Source organism: Camponotus vicinus, unplaced genomic scaffold, assembly GCF_025532165.1.
Source record: "Camponotus vicinus isolate PSW18456_S1 unplaced genomic scaffold, iyCamVici1.0 SCAF_9, whole genome shotgun sequence".
In the NCBI taxonomy this organism is placed as follows: Eukaryota; Metazoa; Arthropoda; class Insecta; order Hymenoptera; family Formicidae; genus Camponotus; species Camponotus vicinus.
In genome coordinates, this window is record NW_028141981.1 from 9582577 (window position 1) to 9602808 (window position 20232).

A 20232-nucleotide genomic window follows, 5' to 3' on the forward strand; every position below is an offset into this window, starting at 1 on the left:
GGAAGGGAGGAGGAAGAGGGGAGGTGATGCGCGAGATTTACCACTGAATCCAATCGTGTCAAATCGCGCCTGTATTCTTCCGCTAGTGTCGAGGCTCTCGTCGAGTTCGGCGTCGACACGATCGAAATTATCCCACGCTAATGGCCAAAAGAGAGGAAGGATACCGATATTGATTGATAATTAATCGTCGATATACATTTATAACGCGAATTGTGTGACGCGAGGGGCAGTCGAGCCACGAGGAATCGCCGAGAAATTCTCATACGCGGGAACTATTTCGAGATAGAGAGGCGGCGTTGGCGGCCATGATGGGTGTCAGCGGCGAGTAGCATTCGCTCTCCAGTCAGTTGGTTTTGCGCTTTTAATGATTGATGCCGACGAGCATTCGGGGATAAAAGGCGCACGATAAGCGGGAATAGGTCGCAAGTAGATTGCAGTCGGGAGGTTCGCGGAGGCCGTACGGCAGATCGATCCGTCGAGGAAGACAACGGCTGAGAGATCCCTCACCCTTGGAGATTTTTTCGAATATATTTCGGCAAAAATGACGCAGCTACTACCCATAAGGTTCCAAGAACACCTTCAGGTACGTCATCCGTATTTCCTCCCTGAGCATTCTCTCCTAAGGACGAGGAACGAGAACTTCGTCACGATTCTAAGTCTCTTGCACTTTTAGTCCCTCTTTTTTCCCTTCTCGGACATTTTCTCGAGCGATCTCGCGAGTCCCGATTCCTCTTCTCCGAAGTTTCGAACGCGAGCTCGCTCGCGTGTCCTTTTCCAACGGAAGTGCAATCTCTCGCGATTGACGTTACTTTGACAGTTCCGATGACCTCGCGCACCTCGCGTATGATTCAATGACATTACTCGGCTCGTTAAATGGCTCGTGCGTTCGCAGCTGCGCTCGCACGGCGAATTTCGTGGCACAGGTTAATCATCCCCGATACACGCTCAATTGACGTGCATCACGGATAAAGCGAGCAAATCGAGTTACGTACTTGTCTTTATATCAGCGAATGATGGGTCCAAGATTATCATGGATCTATCGGCGCATACGCCCCTTGCTTCCGCTTTTACCGAAACTTCACATTCTTTTCTTATCAAATACTCCCTTTCTCGTCCACGATTTTCGATAAGAGCACTCGTGCGTTTGATAAATTTTTCTTAAATAGAATTTTTTAGAATATAAATCTTGTACTCTACTTTTAATAAATATTATATATGTAATATTTTTTTGTAAAAGTATTTAATTATACATATAGTTATTATAATAATATTATAATAATATTATAATATTGTTGGAACAATATGACATAAAATTAGCTTTATAGGTAATTTTATTGCAATTTTGTAGTTATATTAGTAATAGCATATTTATGTAATCAAGATATTACAATATGACTCATTTACTATTAGAGAAAAAAGTTTATATACTACTTCTTGTAGGTATCTTAATGGTTTTTAGATAGTTACATGTAAAAAAATACATTATTAATAAAATAAAAAATTTGATAATAGTTCTTTTCCAGAGAATAAAAAATATAAAAATTATGTTTGATTTATGATATATATACATATATTTGATTGTGCACAGAAATGATTGTAGGAGTTGATAGAATATGAAAAAAGAAGTATTATTTATCTGGTGTTTTTTATTTTTATAGCTTACAGCTGTTGGAATTAATGCCAGTAATGTCAGCTTTAATACACTTACTATGGAATCTGATAAATTCATTTGCGTTAGAGAAAAGGTTGGTGACACTGCCCAGGTAGTCATTATCGACATGAACGATTCTGCCAATCCTATCAGAAGACCAATATCTGCTGACTCTGCAATTATGAATCCAGCTAGTAAAGTCATCGCTCTGAAAGGTAGGAATGGTTGATAATTTAAGAAAGAGCATTCAGCAGTGTGAAAACTTATGGAGATTAATTTTGTTTCAGTAGTCTGAAAAGTAAAATGTATCAGTTTGTATGATTTTCTCTGAAAACAATTCTTGATATAGGATTTTAATTCTTTCTATAACAATAAAAATATTAAGACAGAAAATATGTAAAAAAAAACTTATCAAAATAAAAATATGTGTTTTTGTTTGATTAGCTATGAAGACGCTTCAGATTTTCAACATTGAAATGAAGTCAAAAATGAAAGCTCATACAATGACGGAGGATGTGGTGTTCTGGAAATGGATATCGTTAAACACACTGGCACTAGTAACGGAGACTGCAGTGTATCATTGGTCCATGGAAGGCGATTCGACGCCGAATAAGATGTTTGAGCGTCATTCGTCGTTAAACGGTTGCCAGATTATCAATTACAGAACAGATCCAAAACAAACGTGGCTTTTATTGATCGGTATTTCGGCGCAGCATAACAGAGTAGTCGGCGCTATGCAACTTTATTCCGTGGAACGAAAATGTTCGCAACCAATCGAAGGGCACGCTGCCTCCTTCGCTCAATTCAAGATGGAAGGAAACGCAGAACCCAGCAATCTGTTTTGTTTCGCCGTTAGGACAGTCCAAGGAGCGAAACTTCATATCATCGAAGTAGGTCAACCGCCCGCTGGTAACCATCCATTTCCGAAGAAAGCGGTAGATGTATTTTTTCCTCCTGAGGCTGGAAATGATTTCCCCGTTGCTATGCAAGTTAGCTCTAAATATGACGTCATATATTTAATCACAAAATATGGTTATATACATATGTACGATATCGAATCGGCGACCTGTATATTTATGAATCGTATCTCGGGAGAGACTATCTTCGTCACTGCCCCACACGAGGCCTCCGGTGGTATAATAGGAGTAAATCGAAAAGGTCAAGTCCTATCCGTTTCCGTGGACGAAGAAAACATAATCCCTTATATCAACGGAGTGTTGCAAAATTCGGAATTGGCATTAAGAATGGCCGTGAGAAACAACTTATCGGGAGCCGAAGATTTGTTTGTGAGGAAATTCAACATGCTTTTCCAAAATGGCCAGTACGCGGAGGCGGCGAAAGTTGCAGCTAATGCTCCTAAAGGGATACTTCGAACACCCGCGACTATTCAACGATTTCAACAGGTTCCCACTACTCAGGGTCAAACGTCTCCTCTTTTACAATATTTCGGCATTCTTTTAGATCAGGGACAACTGAACAAGTACGAGTCGTTGGAACTATGTCGTCCGGTACTAGTTCAGAACCGTAAACAACTACTGGAGAAGTGGTTGAAGGAAGATAAGCTAGAATGCAGCGAAGAACTGGGAGATTTAGTAAAACAAGCGGATCCTACATTAGCGCTTAGCGTTTACTTGAGAGCCAACGTTCCCAACAAAGTTATCCAATGCTTCGCGGAGACCGGTCAATTTCAAAAGATCGTTCTCTACGCCAAGAAAGTCTCGTATACACCCGACTATATATTTCTCTTGCGAAATGTCATGAGGATTAATCCCGATCAAGGTGTAGCATTCGCGCAGATGTTGGTCCAAGATGATGAACCATTGGCCGACATCAATCAAATCGTCGATATATTTATGGAACAAAATATGGTGCAGCAGTGTACGGCGTTCCTGCTAGATGCGCTCAAGAACAATCGGCCGAGCGAGGGTGCTTTACAGACCCGTCTCTTAGAAATGAACTTAATGTCCGCCCCGCAAGTCGCTGATGCTATATTAGGCAATCAGATGTTTACCCACTATGACCGAGCTCATGTCGCGCAATTGTGCGAGAAAGCTGGCTTGTTGCAACGTGCGCTCGAGCACTATACCGATTTATACGATATTAAAAGAGCGGTAGTGCATACGCACTTGCTCTCTCCCGATTGGCTCGTAGGTTTCTTCGGAACTTTGTCCGTAGAAGATTCCCTCGAATGCCTGAAAGCTATGATGACGGCTAATATAAGACAGAATTTGCAAATCTGCATACAAATCGCGACCAAGTATCATGAGCAATTGACGACTAAGGCACTGATAGATCTATTCGAGAGTTTCAAGTCTTATGAAGGTCTGTTTTACTTTTTGGGCTCTATCGTAAACTTCAGTCAAGATCAAGAAGTGCATTTCAAGTATATCCAGGCGGCATGCAAGACTGGTCAGATCAAAGAGGTGGAGCGTATATGTCGGGAGAGCAATTGTTACGGTCCAGAACGCGTCAAAAATTTCCTAAAGGAAGCGAAACTATCCGATCAATTGCCTTTGATAATCGTATGCGACCGATTCGATTTTGTTCACGACCTTGTTCTCTATCTCTATCGCAATAATTTGCAAAAATATATCGAGATATACGTCCAGAAAGTCAATCCGTCGCGTTTACCTGTAGTCGTGGGCGGTTTGTTGGACGTTGACTGCTCGGAAGATATCATTAAGAACTTGATACTGGTAGTGCGCGGACAATTTTCGACTGACGAATTGGTCGAGGAAGTCGAGAAAAGAAATCGGCTGAAGCTCTTGCTACCGTGGTTGGAATCTCGTGTTCATGAGGGCTGCGTAGAGCCTGCTACGCACAATGCATTGGCCAAGATTTACATCGACAGCAACAATAATCCTGAAAGATTTCTCAAAGAGAATCAATTCTATGACAGCAGAGTCGTTGGCAAGTATTGCGAGAAACGCGACCCCCATTTGGCTTGCATCGCGTATGAGCGCGGTCAATGTGATCGCGAGCTGATAAGCGTGTGTAATGAGAATAGTTTGTTCAAGAGCGAGGCGAGATACCTAGTGAGACGCAGAGATCCCGATCTCTGGGCGGAAGTGCTTTTAGAGAGCAACCCGTACAAGCGACCGTTAATCGACCAAGTTGTTCAAACGGCGTTGTCCGAGACGCAAGATCCCGAAGATATATCGGTTACTGTTAAAGCTTTTATGACGGCTGATTTGCCTAACGAGCTAATCGAACTTCTTGAGAAGATAGTGCTGGACAGCAGTGTGTTTAGCGATCATCGTAACTTGCAGAATCTTTTAATATTAACAGCCATCAAAGCCGATCGTACACGTGTTATGGAATATATTAATCGTTTGGATAATTACGATGCCCCAGATATTGCAAATATTGCTATTAACAATGAGCTTTACGAGGAAGCATTCGCCATCTTTAAAAAGTTTGATGTTAACACGTCGGCTATCCAGGTTCTAATTGAGCAGGTCGGCAACTTGGATAGAGCTTATGAATTTGCAGAAAGGTATGCAATATGCGTGTATGCATGTGTACATATCCTCTTAATATTTACACGATACATATAAACAAATTGTTTTATGCTTTGTAGATGCAACGAGTCGCCAGTATGGTCACAACTCGCCAGGGCTCAATTACAGCAGGGTTTGGTCAAGGAAGCGATCGACAGTTTTATTAAAGCAGATGATCCGTCAGCGTATGTAGACGTAGTCGAAACCGCGCATCGAACTTCGCATTGGGAAGACTTGGTCCGCTACCTCCAAATGGCTCGTAAAAAGGCACGCGAATCCTTCATCGAGAGCGAACTGATATATGCGTACGCACGAACCAATAGACTCGCGGATCTCGAAGAATTTATATCTGGTCCGAATCATGCCGATATACAGAAGGTAAAAAGAATCATTCATGAAAGTAACTTGAAGGATTTTTATTAAATCTGTTCTTTCTTCTTTTCTTAGATCGGCGATAGATGCTTCGATGATAAGATGTATGATGCCGCGAAGCTCCTCTATAACAATGTATCGAACTTTGCGCGACTGGCAATAACGCTCGTTCATCTTAAGGAATTTCAAGGCGCTGTCGATAGCGCGCGTAAAGCCAACTCGACGCGTACTTGGAAGGAAGTTTGTTTCGCTTGCGTGGACAGCGGTGAATTTCGTTTAGCTCAAATGTGCGGCCTGCACATAGTCGTACATGCGGACGAGCTTGAAGATTTGATCAATTACTATCAGGATCGTGGACACTTTGAAGAACTCATTAATCTTCTCGAGGCTGCTTTAGGACTCGAACGGGCTCATATGGGAATGTTTACTGAGCTGGCTATTCTCTATAGTAAATACAAACCTCAACGAATGAGAGAACACTTAGAACTCTTCTGGTCGCGCGTCAATATACCGAAGGTAAGTTTCAAATCGGTTGCGAATAGGAGATTCGCTAATTACTTAAAACTTAAATAAAAAAAACCTAAAATAAAAAAAAACGATTTATTTATTTTAGGTGCTACGTGCGGCAGAACAAGCACATCTGTGGGCTGAGCTAGTGTTTTTGTATGACAAGTATGAGGAATACGACAATGCGGTTCTCGCGATGATGCAACATCCTACGGAAGCTTGGCGGGAAGGTCATTTCAAAGACGTAATTACTAAAGTCGCAAACGTCGAACTCTACTATAAGGCTATACAATTTTACGTGGAATATAAACCCCTTCTTCTAAACGATATTCTTCTTGTACTCGCTCCACGTATGGATCATACTAGATCAGTGGCGTACTTTACGAGAACCGGCCATTTGCAACTAGTAAAACCATACTTGAGATCAGTTCAGGCTCTCAACAACAAAGCTATTAACGAAGCGTTAAATGGCTTGCTGATTGATGAAGAAGATTATCAGGGTCTCCGAACGTCGATCGACGCATTCGATAATTTTGATAATATTGCATTAGCACAGCAGCTCGAAAAACATGAATTGATCGAGTTCAGGAGAATCGCTGCATATTTGTACAAGGGAAATAATAGATGGAAGCAGTCTGTCGAACTTTGCAAGAAGGATCGCCTCTTCAGGTACCGTTACACAATTATTCGTTGGAGAATATTTTTACGATATGTACAAATGTAGATCTCTTTTAATCGCTAATTTAATTAACAGGGATGCTATGGAATACGCAGCGGAATCTCGAAATCCAGAAGTCGCCGAGGAATTGCTTGAATGGTTCTTGGAGAGAGGTTCCAAGGATTGCTTTGCAGCATGCCTATTTCATTGCTACGATCTACTTCATCCGGATGTCATCTTGGAACTCGCATGGAGACATCGTATTTTACATTTCGCGATGCCGTATCTTATACAAGTTGCACGGGAATATATCACCAAGGTAAACAAAAATATTCATACAATTAACTCTTTATATCGTGCAACATACTGATATATTGATATATAATAATCACTATATTGCATATAGGTCGATAAATTAGAAGAGGCTGAAAGCCGACGTATCGAAGAAACTGATCATCAGGAACATAAGCCTATGATTATGCGTAAGTAATCACGCAATTATCTAATAAATATCGCGTGTAATATATACTGTTTCCCACATTAATATATTTTTCTCGATTTTTTCCCATTGCATATGATATTCATGGCCACAGCGGAACCTCAACTAATGTTGACTGCAGGGCCTGGAATGATGGCACCCGGTTATGCTCCTCAAAACGTATACGGTGCACCCGCGCAAGTGTATGCGTCCACCGCAGCCTATCAAGGTTACGGTATGTGAAATACATTTAACAGGACAGATCAACAAAGTCTACTTTTCTATAAAGTTTAGGTAGAATGAGATATATATATCTATATATATATCGTTTGGTTAGCTTATTAATATATCGTATCAATAAAGCGCGAATACGAATTATAATATCATTAGAAACATGAAGAAATTGCCACGTTTAGAAATCATGATTACAAATAATGTAACAAGTAATAACGAAATGAAGAGGAGAAGGCTATCACACGCTATCTAAATGTGAATTATTGTTATTTGTAAGAGAGACGTTAAGGAAGCAAAATTATCATATTTCATGATTCAAATTGTTATTTAAACCAGAGATTAAAAAAAAAGTATTATTTAAAAAAATAAAAGGAGGGAAAATAATTTTTTTCAATATGATGAGATTTTTCTATTGAATTTAATTATTGTTGCAGTCAGTATAAAAAGATACATTATATGCATGTATAAGCAGAATATAATTTTACATTCTCTTTGTTCGCACAAATATACGTGCATCTATGTGCCTTTTTTTGGCTATTAATGAGAAGCAAACTTTTTTCGCTGATATCGAATTCTAGATGAAGCAAAATCAACTGTAGATCTGTAGTTTTTAAATCACAATTTCTATAACTATAAATTACACAATGCTTTTTATTAAGTAAAATCTTTTTTCAATATATCTCAAATATTTTCATCTATGTTGAGAAGTTTTGAAAGTTACTCTCTTCTTTCTTTTTTATCTTAGAAATCTGTAACAACTCATTGTAAGAAACATATGTTTTAGAAGTTGTAGCGTGTGATAAATCATGATGAAAAAAAATGTCTTCAAAATTGAAATGTAACAAGAATATCTTTTAGATTGGGTAGATCATGTATATCAATATTGTAACGAGACGAGATCCTTCAAAAAACGGAGAAAATCTGTAGACATCTCAGAATGTTGGCGTCTATAGTACATAAACATCGTTCTAGATCTACTTGTGTGTATATTTGCTTGAACAGAAGTACATGTTCGCAGTTAGTTTAATTTGCGTAAACAAATGACACAGAAACAAATAATTATAGATACTGAAATTGATGGCATGATCTTATTGTCTTATTAATGTATTGAAATATATATATATAAAGTAGTTTGAGTTTTCGTCCGATCTTCGTATGTATCATGCTTTCGACCTTTTGTTATTCACTATGAAAGTGAAGGCAGTTATGATTTAGAGTTGGAAATATAAAGATATTTAAGAATTGGAACAAAGTATAATACACTCACGAGATCGTCTCTATCATGTCGTACATACATTTTAGTAATATTTTCTACTCGTTTCGACTTCATGTAGTATGTGTGCATAGTATCTTATTTGAAATTATTAATCGTTAATCATTATATAGCTTGTTACAACTATGCCTAAATTGTGCAAGTATTAAGATAAATTAGATTGAAATACTTCTAGAAAATGACAAAGCCATGTTGTATCTTTGTTATACACTCATGTTTTTTAAAATATTTATGTTGCGTGTATAAAGTTAATGCTACATTGATGCATCAAGATCAATACATGAGACATGGCAGGAAACGAAGAAAAAAAAACAGATATTAATTTTATAATACGTCTTACCTTTAACATTCCTGAAGTTGCCCTAATGCGTAAATTTATATCATTTAGTAATATCTCGTTTATGTTACATTTTAAGATATAATGGTTTATATATAATCTTTTTATTTTAATTAAAATACGAAGCGAAAGTTAATTATATCGCTACGAAATAGTCGGATTATTATGTCCAAGTAAAAATTTGTATGTAATAGTAAAAGAGCAGATATATGACGTTTTTTCTTCATCTCACTTTATTCATCTCTATTATTCAAAACGTTTATTTTACCACAGTTGATCTTGCAGTGATCCAACTGCGTATATATCATGTTATGTCAAATGACCTGATACTATTTCACTCTGATCTAAATTTAGCCAATGGAATTGTAGATTGATTAACAAATATAATTGTTGTACTAATTGAAAATAATTATCACTGTATCAGAATGTCATGTTTGGCTACTGCGGTTCTAATGAAATATGAGTGAACGAAAAAGACACTTCCAAAATATAAATACATTATTGTTTAGCACATCTCTCCATATAGATACATGCAAAGATATACACATATACAGACATTAAACATAAATATAAAATGATATATTATATAAAAACTGTAACATGTAAGTAGTAAATATATCAATCCTGTAATTGTAATATTCTATAATAATAATCTGCAGAAGAATAATGAAAGATATGTGGAAATAAATAATAAATTCTAAAACATCTGCATGAAATTAAGCAATCTTGAGCAAAAGAATTATTGTCGTTAATTTTATACATATATAATTTATAGGCCAATTTTTTGTCATACTCTTTTAAATACTTTGCAAAATAGTTTTTTTATGAAGGTTCTTGTTAATTTACGAATTATATATCTATAGAGGACATTGAATTTATTAATATGTTATTATAAATATTTACAACATTACAATTGAACTATTCTTGTATTTTTAAACTTTTTAACCGCTCGTTCTACAGGTCTTATACGGAGTTGTCGTCCAAATGCTTTTAATATTACACCATTGTCTAAATGAATATGAATTTTGACTACATCTTTTGGTATTGCTGAAAATAAAATTTAAGAAATTATTATTGATAATACAGAAAAACTATACTTTTAAATAAATTTGTTGCACTAATATGTATGCAATAGTAAAGAAAAAAGAAACTGAGATTATATATTATAATAGGCATTATATATAGAATGTTTCTATAGAAAAATCACATATATCTGCAAGTGTACTCGGCATGCTGCTTACTTCGAATAACATTGTCCAGCCCGCAAATTCTAAAGGTATTTTTTGTGTCTTGTATAACAATTCCTGTAAGTCCTACTAAAGTTGGGCATTTTGATTTTTCAATTGAAATTTTAGCACCATGAAAATCGGCCTTTATCAATTGCTGATTTACATTCTCCCAGTTTGGATTATTGGAATTTTCAGGTATGCTAGTAAATGATTCAACACCGAGCACTTTCTGTATATAGCTCAACCACAATTGGTTTAAAGGCAAAAGATTGGAATATTTTATTTGATTCTTGTGACCAACTTTGCCCAATTCCATATGTAATCTTTTCCTAGCTGATAAAAATTTACCACGATTTCTCTTTCGCTTGGGTTTTACTTTAAACTTATTAAATATAAAAGTCTGAAAATTTTCATGAAAAATACTTTAGTTAATCAATTTGCTCTTCCACTTATCTTATTACAAACATACCTTTCGCATTTCATCTGAAATAGATTTACAATCAGACGGTGGCAGCAAATTTTGCAAGAAGTTGATGACATATTGCTCACTGTTTTCGCAGATTTTAATGCGACTAGTTAGATTCCTGGGAAGTGGCGTGCACAATTCTAAAAATGATAAATAGTTAATAATATTTGAATGAGAGAAAAGAATTTTATATTATTTTTTATATTTTAGATTATGTATTATATTGTATTTTCGATATTTACTCGTTTGTTGCGACATAATTTTATGATACGTTCAACTTTTTTCTTCTTCTTTAGCAAGGAACAACCACGTTCAACTTTAAATTAACCCTGCAATGTATCGAACATGCTTCATCGAGTTCATCGTGAGCTGACGGACGGACATGATGTTTACAGATCACTTTATTTTTTTGCGCATGTGCAACGTAGCAGTCAGTATTGGCTGCGTTCCACTTAATGATCGCGGCACTCGTAAACATGATGTGTCTTTGTTTAATTTTTAGCGAACAACAAGGATAAGATGATTCTGCGAGCGTTGCGATCGTTAAGTGGAACACAGCCATTGGGAGATGAAGGCTGCGGTCGGGAAGACACTCTGGATGCTTTGAAGCGTTTGATTGACCAATCAGGATCAGAGAGAAGACTGAGAGATGTCATGGCCCACTTTTAGGTGATCCCTGGAAGCGATACTCCCTCTGTGGACATTAAAAACGTGAACATGAACTACAAAGCCAATGTCCACGAATGTTCTCAGAGGGTAACATATATGTCTCTCTGATAATATAAATAATATAAATAAAAATATAAATAATTGAATTAATAATAATTTATTATATTATAAAAATATTAGTATGTTATTTATTATATTATAAAAATATTAGTATGTTCTCTCTTTCCACGCTATTATTTATTTATGTGTGTTCTTTTTCTTCTCAACATCATTTATTTATTTATTTATTTAGCTCGCTCTAAGTCAGTCTTCTAAAATGCAAAACTAAATATTATAGAATTTGACTTTGAAAATAAAATAATCGAATAAATTTAAATAATTAGCATAACGAAAGGTTCCGTGACAAGTTATTTAATAAATAATCAATTTTAATTAATTAATGAAAATACTTCTGAAATGAAAATACACGGTGTTCGACTTTGGCAATACAAAAAATAAACAGTAGCGCGGTATGTTAAAGCTTTAATATTAGAATTAACTATATTTCGACCAATGTTTTAATTTTCTCAATCCTTGTTATTAAACAATATACAATTTAATCGAAAATCGATTAAATGATAGAAATCCAAAATATTAAATAATTACTTCGATCGTTGCGATTTTTACGGACAAAAAAAATAATTATTATTATAACATTTAGAGTCACAAATATATTTCATCCGTGTTACTTTATCGTTCTACTTGACAATCTAAATGTAATTTGGATTGTGAGAGAACACGAAGTAAATCAATCGAATTATAGATGCAAATAATTAGCATAATGAAAGGATAAATTGTTTAATAAATAATCAATTTTAATCAATAAATTAAAATCCTTCATTAATTTAATATTCCGCGTTGATGTACATTTTATAATATATAAAATATTTTGGCAACGAATTATTGATAACACGGTGTTCGACTTTGGCAATATAAAATATAAACAGTAGCGCGCTATGTTTCGGCTTTGTCATCATTCGCACGGTGACTCTCGAGTAATAAGGTAGTGGTGAGAAACGTTTCGTATTGTATTGTAATTTTTTTACTAAACGCACACGATTACGATTAGTATCAAAACATAATTTACTTTAAATATTAATATAAATTAATTAATTAAAAATTAATTCACGACATGAAACTGTATCGCAACTATAAATCATTATCGAATCGCAATCATTCATTATCGTGATCAAAAATTGAAACAAAATAATTAATATAACACATTAGAGAAAATATTAGACAATAACATATGAAATTATATAAATGAGATACAGATAGCATTGTAATATCTGCATGTCGATTGTGAAACGATTTATATAATTTCATATGTTATTGTCTAATATTTTCTAACGAGTAATATAGTGATACGCCGTTAAATTTCTTTTCTAGATACGATCGCGATTAACATCGGAAAATTATTTATTAAAACAATATAATTAATTAACTTTTATAAATAACACATAATTAATATCTATATGGTGTGACGTTGACGTCCCAACGCGCGTCCATCCGTCCCGGAAATCTTGACGGGGCGCGAGCCGAGCGGCCGCGCCAGAAAAAGATTGCGAGAGCCGTATCGAAATCTCCGGAGAGACAAGCTATTGTTATAACTTTGCGTCATTACTAATTCTTTTTTTTTTGTATTATTTTGTACGCCGGGCAACCCGCCGGAAAACAACCGGAAGAGACAGAAGAAGAATCCTTTTTGCGACAACCGGTACGACATTTACGACCTCCGATTCGAGAGCGGAGATAGCGCCCGAGGAGCAGGACAGAGCCGAGTCGCGGGTGGAATTCGCCCCGCGAAAAGAGGAGGAACAGCGGAAAACAAAACGGCTGTCAAGGACCGGAATCGCAAGGCCCGCTCGGCGCTACCCTCCGAGGACGGAGGACGAACGATCGGCATAAAAGAAGACCGCCGACAGCAGGGTCGCTGAAATTCTGATTTTCGAATTATCAGGGCCGACGGCACCGAGAACTACTCCTTGGCCGGGGACCAGGACGTATCGGTGAGGTTGCCCATTCATTGTTAAAGTCTGTAAGCCACGTACGCGTTATCGTCCACGAGCCAGTGGTTCTGCCGTGGTCGCCATTTTCGCGTTCTCGTTTGTGAGGGCTCGGCCCTAAAATTTCGTGTTAGTAAAGTTCGGGCGGCCAAAACATCCGGAATATCGAGGATCGTAACGGCGGCAGGAAACAATAAGGGACCGTTCGTTTCTCCGGGATTCGGGGTGTCGGAACACGCGAAGTTAACGGTTCTCGTCAATCGACCGCGTGCACGGTAGATGCGCAATATAGGCGTTCACGGTATGCGTAAAGTCGTAACGAGACCGTGGAAACCGCGTAAAATACCCCCGCAATCAAATATCGAGTGAGTACTCCGTGTGCAAGTGAGAATCGTGTTATGTGCGTGTGTATGTGGTCGAGCGTATCGTTGTCTTTGTCGCGCTCATTGGCTTGTGTGTCGTGTATGTGTGTGTCGCGGTGCGCATTAGATTGCGGTAGATCGCGAGATCATTGAAATCCGAGAAATTCGAGCGTGTCGGGATAACTTTAAGAATCTCTAAGTTGTGAGCGGCGGAATCAGCGTCCGACGGCGATCGATTATCGATCGCTACGCCCGTGCTCACCGAAAACGAGCTCTCTCGTTTTCGCCGATTGCTAAGTAAGTCCTGCAAATAAATTATTCTCGTGGTCGCGATTGCTGATTATTGGAATTATCGCAGCTAGCAAAAGGCCAGGCGAAGATACGATATTACGGCGAGGCGCCGTTCGGCGAAGTCTAGCCGCAAAAACGGTTCTGCGAATGTCGAGTATTTTGATCACCGTTGTCGCGCTCCGGTTAATTTTCGTCATTCGTAAATTTATGTAAGTTTCCCGTCTAACTACTTTTTTTTTCGTTTTCGATATTCCTATTATTACGGTTTGTAATTTTCTATGATTTTCTCTAAATACGGAATTTTTCTTTAATTTTCATTAATTCTGTTAATGTTCATTTAATAAATCTGTTATTTTCCATTATTATAAATTCGCGTAATTTCTTTAAATTTCGGCTGTGATTGTTGAATTGTTGTCTCGCCTGCCTGATTTCTTCATTTTCGAGGATCCTCGTAATCAAGGATTATAGCAAACTTTCCCATAACCCTACCCCTCTACCGTTAGGCGAGCTAGTCGGCCCGTGGCGAAAAAGGCCCATGTTTGTCGCGAATTTCGCGTCTCTCGCGAATTGATACATAAAAGACCGTATCTGGCGCCCACTTCGAGATATCGAAACGGCCTCCGCTTCGCCGCGGCTCGCGCGAGAACACCCTCCATCCCTGTTCCTCGGAGCGCGAGTATTCTCTATCTGCCTCGCGTTTTTGACGTTTCCGTTCCCCAAATTTCTCTCTTCCATCCGAGGAAAACTCTTTGAAATTGAAAAATACGTCGCAATACATACCGCGACGAAAATTCTCGAATCGCATATTTCGTAATTTATTCATTTAATTAATTATAATAAGAATCATATATATATATATATATATATATACATATATATATATATATATATATATATATATATATATATATATATATATATATATAGTAACAGAAATCTAAAATAATAAATTATTATTTCGATATGAAATCGATTTTTACGAGCAGAAATTATTTCTTTAATATTTATAGATATTTATAGAGTCGAATATAATATGTCTGCGACGTTTTATTGTTTTATTTTTCAATCATTGAAATATAATTCGGATTATAAGGACGTAAAATAATTGAATCGTGGATCTAAACAATTAATATAATGTAAGGCTCCATGATACATCATATAATCTTTTAATAAATAATCATATAATTAAAAAATCTATATAATCTAAAGTACTTCTATATACTTTAATATATTCCATATGTATATGTATATATATATATACATGTGTGTGTGTGTGTGTGTGTGTGCGTGTTCGTGTGCGTGCGTGTGCGTGCGTGTGTGTGTGCGTGTGTGTGCGTGTGTGCATGTGTGTGTGCGTGCGTGTGTGTGTGTGTGTTAAAGTACGTAAAATATTTCGATGACGAACAAGACAATAACACCGATCTTGGCGGCGTAAACAATAGCGCGCTAATGTTTATATGCCATAGTCTTGAAAAATGTTTCGATAAAAAAATAATAATAACACGGTCTTTCGGACTAATTTTCTCGGCTCTATTATTATTCGCGCGACGACACTCAAAGAGTAAAGTAGTAGTACAAGGCGCTCCGTTAAATCCTTTTCTAGACGCGATCGCGATCAATATCGACAAATTATTTGCTGTATCAAAATACGTAAAATATAATATAATATAATATAATATAATATAATATAAATATGTATTGTTTACGCCAAGATCGGTATTATTGTCTGTTCATCATCGAAATATTTTACGTACTTTAACATATTTATATTATATTATATTATAATATAAAATATAATATAATATAATACAATATATTTTAATATGACGAACGGACAATAACACGGTGTTCGGCCTTGACGATGTAAACAATAGCGCGCTAGTCATACGGTCTTGGTATCATTCACACGGCAACACTCGAGCAGTAAAGATCGTAGTGCGAAATACGTCGTATATTCTTAAATTAATTATTAATTAAACAATTATTGTATCATGACTTTCAATTTTATTAAACTTTCGATCCTATAATTCGTATTAATAAACATGTATTGCATATATATATATATATATATATATATATATATATATATATATATATATATATATATCAATAATGAAAACAACATTTGTAATGAATTAGTATTTAATTTGATTTCATAAAAACTTCGAGCGAATCGTACTTCTCTATCCCTTATACACTATATTAAAGTGCGTCTGTCGTAATTATTCCGTGATCGGGAGTGCCGTGCAAAGTGTCTCGCATTCGTTTCTACATATGACTAAATATAATTAATTGTTTGTTCGCGAGTGAACATGAGTGCTGTGAAGGTGCAAGCGAAGGATGAAGAAAGGAGAAGGATATCTGGAAAAGTATCGGACAGCCAGAGAACAGTGAGAGAGCCTGAAGCAGCCAGAGAGATATGCGGTGAGTAATTTATAAAAATTATTTATTATTTATATTGTTGCGTCCCCGCGTCTCGTTCCTGCGGATGTATACGCCATCCGTTATTCTGTCGGGAAGTACGTCGATGGAAGAAGATCGTCTCCGCGCGCGTTGTTAAGAGGTTGTTTAACATCAACGACGGTCAGCTGAGTCTGAGCCCAGCTGTCAAGCTGAGCGGTCGCGCGTTAAAATCTGTGTTTCGTTTTACGAATTATCTGAGTTCTTGTATGTTTCTCGTGGTTCTATGTTTCGTGGTTCTTGTGTATCAAAGAACCGTATTATTATTTTCGAGTGCGCGAGTGCGAGCGTGTGCCGATCAATTGTGTCGCGCGCGTTCGATACATATCGTTCCGCGGACGCAACAATATATATTAATTTGAAAATAGACATATTGCTTATTATTTTTTCATTTTCTCAATGGTATATATAATTCGCTCTAAAAATCACGTAATATAATGCATGTATAAAATATTCCAGGTTTTATTTTAACACATTTAAAGTATCTATAATAAAGCATTTATAATATTTTTGTTATTAATTAATATTTTTATATATAAATATTTTAATATTTTATAAAATATTTTTAAAATAATATAATTATTTAAATATTTCATATATGAAAATTAACATACTTTCTTTATATAATTATATTTTTCAAAAATTTATAATAGAGAAACATTTTTTTGCTAGTTTTACATTTAAAGTATTAATATCAGAGATAAATCTCTCTTAAAAGATAAAAAAATTGATTGCGCGTAATAATTAGTTTTACAAAATAAATTATTTTGAGTTTTATAAAGAATAGATCTATAAGAATATTAATTGATTATATTTGAATTTAATTTTTGACATATTGATTTAAAAATAGAAGTGTGTGACAAGAATTAAAATTAATAATAATTTGAATTGTATTTAGATTGTCAAAGAGTTGAATGATGAAACATCGAATAAAATACATTAATCTTTAAGTATCATTAAAGAAATAATTATTCTTATAAAAATCACAATAAAATAAATTATCGTTTTATTGCTAAGTGTTAACTGTTAAATGCAACAGAAAAATTAATTACTTGATACTTTTTTATTATCATATAAAACGATAATAATTATATTGCGTGTGCGCACGTTGTGTTGCGATTATTATAAAAATTACACGGATTGTAATTAAATATTACTATTACTGTCAATTTATTTATTTGTCATGTATATTCGTGAAATTTAAATCGCGATTTTTTTTCTCATTTAATCATTGGGTAACATCGAAACTTAGTTTATCTTTTCGCGATAATATTTCTTTTAAAAAACCTTACAAAATACATTAAAATTCCGGGTACTCTTTCTTAATTGAAAGACATAATCGATAAATTTACTAGTGATTCTTTTGATTGCGATAGATTATATCAGCTATATACGCCAATCTAAAAATTTCTAATAAATTTTACATTGTACGCATTTCTGATATTTTCGTGTAATATAATAAAATATTCTATGTATATATTCTATATAACAATTTATTATGTATATCAAGTTATTATGAAAATTATAACAAAACTATAAAAGTGTAAGTTATTTATAACACTCACAATAGAGAATAAATCTTGAATAAAAGTCTCGAAAAATGAAAAATATATCTTGTAATATCTTCATTTTTCGAAAAATTATCTTACTCTCCGAACTTTTCTTTCTCTTTCTTTCCATATATATAATATTATTGTAAGTCCAAGCGTGTGTGTTATAATGCTCTCATGCAACATCAAATTATCCGTATTATTGAAAATATTTGAATAAATTCGAATATATATTTATTTGATGTTGATAGCATCATCAATTTATAAATTATATTATAATTATACTACATATTTTGCTTCGCATATTGTCGAATATTTTTCTAAACACGATTACGATTAGTATCGAAACATGATTTGATATAATTATTAATAATTAAAAATTAATTAACTTATCAAATAAACGACATGAAACTGTATCGCAACGATAAATCTTTATCGCATCGCAATCATTAATTACTGCGAATAAAAATTGAAACAGGGGATACATAAAAGGGGATAAAAGAATTAATTTTGTTATGATCTTTCGATTATTAATGCTTATTATAATAATTTCCTTAACGATATCTATTAGAATTAAATAAATTTCAACCAATGCTTTAAATTTTCTTAATCGGCAATAACTCATAGAAGATTTCAACGACGAATATATAACAATAACGTAGTATAAGTTGAACTTGGCGATATAAACAGTACCGCGGTAATGTTTCTGACTTACGGTCATTCGCACAGTAACCTTGAGCAATAAAGTAGTGACGTTTCATATATTATCAAATTCTTTCTTTACATGGTCAACCCTGGCGATATAAACAGTACCGCGGTAATGTTCTTGACTTACAATCATTCGCTCAGTGGCTCTTGAGCAGTGAAGTAGTGATGTGAGACGTTTCATATATTACCAAATTCTTTCTCTAAACACAATTGCAAGTGCAACAAGGAACTTTTCGTGAATAAGTGTAAGTGCAACGAGGATTAAAGTGCCACGAGAAAAGAGAGAAGGAAGCAAAAGAAAGAAGGAGGTTTTGGAAGTGGAAGGATCAATAAGATATGATGTAAGTCATTAATATAAATTATTTATTACATTCATTATTTATTATATTATTGCGTCCCCGCGTCCCGTCCCGCTGAATGTATTCGTCACCCGTTGAATTCTTTCGAAGAAGATCGTTTTCGCGCGCGTTGTCAAGATATTGTTATAAACAACGACTGTCAGAGAGTCTAAGCCCAGCTGTCAAGTTGTGCGGACGCGCGTCTATTTGTGATCCGTTTTACGATTATTCTGATTTCTTGTATGTTACTCGCGATTTATTAAAATTCTTGTGCACCTCGAATCGCGTTATTATTTACGAGTGCACGAGCGTCAGCGTATGCCGATTGTGTCGCGCGCGTTCGATATATATCGCGTTCGATATATACCGCGTTCCGCGGACACAACAATATATAAATTATTTATCAATAATATATATATTCAAAATATACATATTTCTCGTTTCGTTTTATTTCTTTGATTGTGATTTAATAGTGATTTTAAATTGTAACATATATAATACAATACTTATAAAAAATATTCCATTTTATTTTAAAATAATTAAAACATTTATAAAATTTTTTATTAATTAATATTTTCAGATACTTTTATGTTTTATAAAACATTTCAAATTAATATATTTATTTAAATATTTCATATATAAAAAAATAGAAGTTTTTTTATTTATCATATTTTTAAAAGTTTATATCTAAGAAATATAAATTATTTTGTAATTACGCAGTTTATAATATTAAAATATATCTATTTAAAAGTAAAAATGTAAAAATTAATTGCGCGCAATAATTAGGTTTAAAATCAATTATTTTGAACATTGCTTTGTATAATAGATGTTCTCTTATCCTTTATATTTTTATTTATCGTTTATATTTGCAAATTTAAATTTATGTACTATATTACAAAATAAATTTCAAATTATGTATTATATTATATATAAAATTATATATAATATAACCCTCCCATGGGGTACACCTTGTCGCGGTGGGAGGGCTTAGTACTTGGATGGTGCCTTGAAGTTTATCCTAAATTTTTCTATTTATGATAAATCTTAAGGTGCCTGAATGGGAAGCTAAGTACCCTTTCGCGTCGTCGGTGCCGTCAACGTGCC

At 34.8% G+C, this 20232-nt stretch overlaps 2 protein-coding genes across 2 annotated transcripts; one reads left to right on the forward strand and one right to left on the reverse strand.

The window, feature by feature from the left end:
- Positions 1-59: 59 nt before the first annotated feature.
- Chc (clathrin heavy chain) lies at positions 60-9684 on the forward strand. The gene is made up of 9 exons (XM_083109526.1): positions 60-583; positions 1659-1866; positions 2096-5147; positions 5232-5529; positions 5599-6039; positions 6137-6699; positions 6785-7007; positions 7095-7170; positions 7282-9684. Exons 1-9 carry the CDS (start codon positions 542-544, stop codon positions 7407-7409), a joined length of 5031 nt encoding a protein of 1676 aa, XP_082965652.1. The 5' UTR covers positions 60-541; the 3' UTR covers positions 7410-9684.
- A 184-nt stretch (positions 9685-9868) lies between these two features.
- On the reverse strand, positions 9869-11116 carry Pop4 (ribonuclease P/MRP subunit POP4). The gene is made up of 4 exons (XM_083109529.1): positions 10948-11116; positions 10709-10845; positions 10252-10639; positions 9869-10057 (listed from the first exon to the last, which is right to left on the reverse strand). Exons 1-4 carry the CDS (start codon positions 10961-10963, stop codon positions 9918-9920), a joined length of 681 nt encoding a protein of 226 aa, XP_082965655.1. The 5' UTR covers positions 10964-11116; the 3' UTR covers positions 9869-9917.
- Positions 11117-20232: the final 9116 nt, after the last annotated feature.

What these genes read in the sequence shown, in the direction of transcription:
- Chc (XM_083109526.1), top strand. Translation starts at nt 542, where the DNA reads ATGACGCAGCTACTACCCATAAGGTTCCAAGAACACCTTCAG. An exon ending in CGCGCGTCAATATACCGAAG is followed by an intron (nt 6,040 to 6,136) that starts GTAAGTTTCAAA and finishes TATTTATTTTAG; the next exon opens with GTGCTACGTGCGGCAGAACA. An exon ending in AAGAAGGATCGCCTCTTCAG is followed by an intron (nt 6,700 to 6,784) that starts GTACCGTTACAC and finishes TTTAATTAACAG; the next exon opens with GGATGCTATGGAATACGCAG.
- Pop4 (XM_083109529.1), bottom strand. An exon ending in TTTCAGATGAAATGCGAAAG is followed by an intron (nt 10,640 to 10,708) that starts GTATGTTTGTAA and finishes GAAAATTTTCAG; the next exon opens with ACTTTTATATTTAATAAGTT. An exon ending in GCTGGACAATGTTATTCGAA is followed by an intron (nt 10,058 to 10,251) that starts GTAAGCAGCATG and finishes TTTTATTTTCAG; the next exon opens with CAATACCAAAAGATGTAGTC.